Consider the following 6,565-nt stretch of genomic DNA (forward strand, 5'->3'; position numbering starts at 1 on the left):
TCTCACCATTTTACCTGTTTCAGTGTAGATAGAACTTGTAGAAAGTGAGCAGTGAGAATGGCTCCTGGACGTTTTTATTTTTTGTTTGCTTTCAATTCAACACAAACTACCTGTAGCACTGATGTACTTTAAATTCTTATTAGTTTACTTGGAAGGGAGAATGTTGTAAAGCATCAGTTTGGGCCAATTAAAAGAATTTTACACCTACAGAAATATTGATCTTTTTAGGGATCATAGCAATCTACAGTAGTCCACCATTGCCTCCATTACTCCTTGAACCATATCCTTGCGTTTGTGTTGTAGAAATACAACATCAGCCCTGGAGGAGGAGTTGATCAGCCTCTTATTGTCATGGTGATTTGGTATCACTGAGCATTCTTAGTTTAAATGACATGAAATGTGATGATTGTTTTAGGGTGTATGTAGTTATTGAGACTTTGTGAATAGTTACACTAGATAGTGAGATAAACTGAGGGGATTTATTTTTATAAGAGTCTTTGTATGTTGTTCAGTTTTGTATTTTCGGTTATGTGAATGTGCCAAAGTGAGCAAGCTGAGACTTGGATTTTCAGTCTGTGAATGACTTACATTATTTTGAATTTTAAAAAATCGATTTACTTCACTTTTAACATTTGTTTTATTAATTGAAGACCCGGTGTGTGTTTGAATGGGCTTTCTGCTGGCAGTCTGTCTTCCTTTCCCCCCCTTAACCCTGTTAACTTTATGTGTTGCCCGCTAAACAACACGTCCCCTTATTTTACACTGTTGCCATGGACACCCCATCCCTATAGCAACAGCTGGCAGGAATTGACATAGATTTGCTCAGAGTGAATACACACATTAAGAAACAACCACTCGCCATGTTAAAGCCCTCACGCTCCCATTATGAATCATAAAAGAACTCATTTGTTTCCCTCCCTCAACTTGTAATGGTATCTAATGAGATACGGTAATTGGCACGCAATTATGGAGTCTCACTTAAATTTGGAAAAGCTCTTAAGGGATCCTATGCATAAAGCTCTCATGTGCAGAGCATGTTTTCACTGGCATGCTGTGTTCTCAATAAAAAGGGATCTTTAACACCTTCTGTCTAATTGGTGTTATGTCATTTCAAATGTATTTTCCACTACATGTGATTTAACTCTGGATTTCTTTCGGTGAAGGTCTTTTTGTACTTGGTGAAGGCTGAGAAGATGTGGAGGGAACAGGAAGAGGGTGTGATTAACCTGCCCACACACTGACAAGAAAGATAGTGTTCCTCTGACAGACAATGCATCCTGTTCAGATTTCTGTGAAAACAAGAGGAGAGTGTAGATGCAGCATCTGGCAAGGCAGTTAAATCTGCTGAGCACACAATACACAGATGACTCAATTACAAACTTCCATATTAGTCATTTACCATAATTAAATATAATTGTGTTGTCCTCCACCCTTTGTGTCTTTGTGCTTCCACAGATTTAAATCACCTATCACGGTGCATTTTCATTGGTTGGTGTGCTTATTTGAGCTCTGTAGCGCTCCTAGTGGTCACCATGCAGCAGCAGCAGTTCACTGTGCTGTGTTCACCTGCTGGAGGGAGAGACCACATCCAACTCCGCGAGTCCTGCACGACAGGATGGACGAACGAAAACAGCGAGACACACAGTTCTGAGCGTGGTCTAAGGTGAGTCAAATTCACCATCATACATTATAATGTGGTCGCATGGCTGATTGTCACGTTGTTGGGTTTTTTTTTATTTCGCCTGTTAAAGTGTAAAAACGTGACTTTGTGAGATTATCGCGTCGCTTTCTGTCGTATCCTTTTGCATGCTAGCTGTTTTTACCTCGTACAAAAGTTTGGTGGTAAAATATTTTATCAAAAATTATTCTTAAGGAAATGTAGAATTAAATGTTCTTAAAACATCACACCTCTGCTCCTCCTCTTTCCTTGCTCTTCAGCCTCTTTATTCATCTGATCAGCCACTTCTCAGACAGACATGGTGCTACCTGAAAAGTCCTCCAGGGCCTCTGCTCCAAAGAAGATCCCTGAGCAGCACCGTGCCCTGCGGCACCAGAGCCTGCCATCCCCAGCCCTGTGCTGTGCATGTGGCCTGTGCATCATGCTGGCCGGCATCAACATCACTTTGGTGGGAGCTTTCGCCTTTGGCACCTTCCTCCCTACAGGCAACCCGCCCATCATCATTGGGCCTTTTCTCTTGCTGGTAGCGCTGGCTTTCTTTACAGCCTGCTGTGTGGTCAGCAGGAGACCTCCTGCCCATGTAGCCAGCAAGGCAAAGGGAGGCAAGAAGTGGGGGCTCATGCGAATGGGGACCGCAGCTTTTGAGATGGAGGCAAGCGAGCACACACTTCAGGACACGACCGCCGTCCAGCTCAGCCCCACCAACTCTCCGAGCTCCTCTCATAAGTCTGACTCCAGTCATGGGGATGCCGAAGACCATCGGCCGTCTTCCTGCCGGGATGGAGCCGGTGAGCTGCTCATATCAGAGATGTCTGACTTGGAGGTGACTGGAGATAAACTCACGGTGACCTCTGACACCAAGGAGAGCACTTCCACACAGATGCTGCCTGAGCAGGACACTTCCACAACATAGCATCAACACTCTCTCTGAGCAGCCAGCAGACAATGAAATGTGTTTCTGATCGGAACGATCTGTTCCAACATGTACTAGTCAGGAACAGAAAAACAGGAGACGATATTTTAATCCAAGTGCCTGTTTGTGTCCTTCTTGTTGTATACAACATCCAACTGAGGCAGATTATCTTGAATTCAGTGTGTGTTAGTGCTTGTCACCACACACTAAGAGAGTGATGAGGGGTGTGTCCAGCCAAGCCTCTCTGAGCAGTAAAAGCTGCTCCTGTGTAAGCCTGGTAACTCTCAGCACTAGTGATGTCACTGTTATTATTCTTTTTACAGGGAACGATGTTGTAACCTTGAGCTGTGTTGAGATGAATTTTCAGTATCACATTAGTGCTCAGTGTCTGTGCTGTAGTGTTATTGTAACAGTAACTAAACATGTTTGAAGCTGTACATTTTATAAATAAAGAACACATTTTGTCCTACAGTGTGTTTCTGTTGTGTCACATTTGATTATGTACATAGAACTGTGTGTCAAAACAAAGCAATAAAAAACACCAGAGCAGATACATGTCATGTGAAGGTAATTCATTCGTTATCTGAGGGACGCCAGTGGCGACAGTGCAAACACCTCCTTCCTAACACGCTGCCCATCACTTGGCATCTAACCCAACAGCTGCCGGCAAAAGACGGCAGGCCTGTTTACTCACCATTACACATCTGCTGTCCACTAACACAGTGTGACACACACTCGATTGCAGGAACAGATAACAGTTATTGTAGTACAAACAGCTATAGGAAGGCTCTGTGCACGTCTTCACTCGGTCAGAAATATACAACTGATTGTGTTTCTATAAAGAGGATGACATGTCTTCGCAACCTGAGGTCATTTTACTACACCAGTAATGAGGTCATGTTGCTCTGAAGGATGGCACAGTAGGATTAATTCAGCTGGCTGTAACTGCGCAGGATACTGACACTGTGCAAATGTTTAGTTTTTTAATGACTGTGTGCATTTTACTTAAATACAGACAAATAGACAAATTAAAGTGTAATATTTTGTTAATACTTTGATTCTGCCACAGTCTTATGTTTCCAAAAGTCTGTGACTGTGAGTCATTTCTTAGCCATACATTGTGTACCTGTTGGAACTCCCTGTTTCACAGCATCTCTCTCCCTCTCCTCCTTTTGTTATTCTTGAGGTGTCAGTCTCCACCAATATTTGGATCTGGTGGTCCTGTTGTCTGTGAGCTGGTTCCACCCACTGTGTTCAGCTGGCTGAGGTCAACAGGATCATGATGCAAGGACCAGAAACCCTCTATATGATCAAGCTTAGACCTGTGGGATCAGTGGCTTCATCAGAGAGGAGAGATGCCCACAGGCCTGGGGGACACCAGCAAGAGACAACCAAGTTAAGAATTATAGGTGACCTCTTTTATTTTCTTTTTTTTGTTTTACATATATGCATCCTCCGATATCACACTTATATACTTTTGTCTGAGCATTTTGAATAAACTGTTATTGTTATGTTAGCAGATATGTGTTTATTGCTGCTTTTACTCAAACACTGTGCATTTTCATCATCTATTCTACATGTTTTTCCAAGCAAGAAAGAAGTCTTACATGTACCATAATGAAAATGGAAAGTAGAAAAAGTTCCTCCAAACTGAGCTCCTGACTCGTGCCCGTGCCCATCCCTGGTGCTTTACAATCTCAGATCCTTTCTTTGCTCTACACAAACACACTGCTGCAACAATAAGGCTGCAAACGGTTTCTGCAAAGGATAGAATTCAAAAGCCATGGATAATGTGGTCCTCACACTGACTGAGTGGCTGAGTGTTACCCAGCGGTGCAAAGGCACAGAGCCTTCGAGCTTTGTTTCTTTATTTTGTGTAAAATGATCTTACTGGAGCCAAACCAGCATCTTGTTCTTCAGACAAATCATGCTGAATATCACTGTCTTTGTAATAATTGATGAGTAGCTAAAATAACTGCAATGTGTAAAGTAATGATTTGTGAAATTAATAATGCTGATACTGAGCTAAAGGCTCATAATCACATACAGTGAGAGCTGAATGTTTCATGACTGTGGCTGTTACTTTTATGCAAATAGGTCTCATTAGAGTTAGTGTGTTCAGTGAGCATACAGTGAGCTGGAATCACGTGCAGTGGTTCAATAATAGATGAGGAGTGGAGCTTTATCATTTCATTCAAAGACAAACATTACTAAAAGAATTCACAGACATCAGGAAGCTCATATCTAGTCTTATACCTCCACCTTGTGGAAAGTAAACAGTTTGGGAAATGTTGCAGCTTTACATTGAAATCATGAAGATACATACTCCTCTTCCTCTCAGTTTGAGCCTATACTTCAAATATCCTCATATGAAATTCATTGATAATTTTAGGGTCAGGTCTACATTTGGTGTTCAATGAATCAAGTAATAACAAATTGTCTAATTATTTCCAGACTGAAACAACAACAGAGCGATCCTGTGTTTGTGCAGCAGAGGGCAGAATCGTCCTTCACACTGTGTGTTCAGGTGACGATGAAGGTTTTGTTCACACAGTTTGGCCTTGTTCACTTCGAGGTAATAAACTGCTGTATTCATTATAATTTTGTCTTCAGTTTGATGTTTTGTTTGATGTAAAACATGATTTAAAATGTAAGAGTGGTCAACTGTGTTCACACAGTGGAAACCTTTAAAGTACACTGCTTACAGCTGAAATAATAATGTACTCTTTAATTAAAACAATCTGATCTATGCTCAGTGATATAGGATAAATTAGATGGGTGCAAAATTTTGAATGTTTAATGTTTATATTGGCTTTAACTGTTAAATAAATAGCTAGCAATAGGTAAATATAGTAAGCCCACCATTAATTCATATGTGCATTGATAAATGTTTTGCCTTTTTAGGGGAAAAACACACTTTTATCTTCTAAGTCTACATGTGACATTTTAACACATGTAATTATAGGACTTAATGGAGTGGAAAATATAACCTAAAAACACAGATGATAACTTCAAAGATGTTTATTTTTCATATCCATAATCCTTTATGTTACATTATGATGTCTACATCCATTGCCTTGTTTTTGTTTGGTTTGGTCAATACTTTGCCACATCCACAGTGTGTGTCCCTGAATGCATCACGGCCTCAAACAGCACTTAGAAAGTTTCCGTCCTTGGGCCCTCTCCACCTGCCTGCAGCTCGCTGTGTTTCAGAGGGAAGCGGTGATCCTCCTGTGGCCCTGAACCACAGCCAGGCAGTCTCTGAACCGCCACCTAAAAAATACATTTCCCACAGGTAATACACTCCACCGCAAGATAACCAGAAGATAGAACAATAGCAAGGTTAGTGTGTCTTTGACCCCCCTGTGTGAACATAATCATCGCCAGGTGAGTGACCCTGTGTGTCTCATACACACTGAACTTCACGTACACAGGTGCAGCACATAAATGCATCGTGTATAAGCCATTTGTCTTTCCATCCCACCACTGTTGTCGGGTGGAACAGGCCTTTAATATCCCCACCTCTTCAAAAGAAGTGCCATTAATTTTATCCTTCCCTTCAGTTTACAATGTGTCCCTTCAAACAGCGGCCGCCTCCATCTAATTCCTAACGACTGTTGTGAGTGCTGACTCGGCTATTGTAAAACAAATGATATCTCTGTCCTGTTGGAATAATCCTAATCTATTTGAATGGAAGGGGACGTATTAAAATGACAAAGAGGGGAGGATATATCCATCTCATGATAAATGTGCAAATGTCCACCAAAGCTGAATCAGACACCACATTTTAATGGCCTGATTGCTCGTTCATTTCCCGCCTCATTCTCTATCAGCCCTGCTCCCTCCTTTTTAATGCAGAGCTGGTCATATTTTGTCCCAGATTAGTATAGACGCCGGCTGACAGTTGCCTCTGCTCAAGGTATTTAGAAGACATAATTCATTCATAGATCTAGAAGTGCTCCCATTTGTCATCC

General features: G+C 41.6%; 1 protein-coding gene across 1 annotated transcript; it reads left to right on the forward strand.

The window, feature by feature from the left end:
- Window positions 1-1,551: 1,551 nt before the first annotated feature.
- On the forward strand, window positions 1,552-2,746 carry tmem275a (transmembrane protein 275a). Its single transcript, XM_028404514.1, has 2 exons — window positions 1,552-1,663; window positions 1,939-2,746. Exon 2 carries the CDS (start codon window positions 1,977-1,979, stop codon window positions 2,589-2,591), a length of 615 nt encoding a protein of 204 aa, XP_028260315.1. The 5' UTR covers window positions 1,552-1,663; window positions 1,939-1,976; the 3' UTR covers window positions 2,592-2,746.
- The last annotated feature ends 3,819 nt before the right edge of the window (window positions 2,747-6,565 follow it).

The sequence above is a fragment of the Parambassis ranga genome, chromosome 4 (genome assembly GCF_900634625.1).
Source record: "Parambassis ranga chromosome 4, fParRan2.1, whole genome shotgun sequence".
NCBI classification, from domain to species: Eukaryota; Metazoa; Chordata; class Actinopteri; family Ambassidae; genus Parambassis; species Parambassis ranga.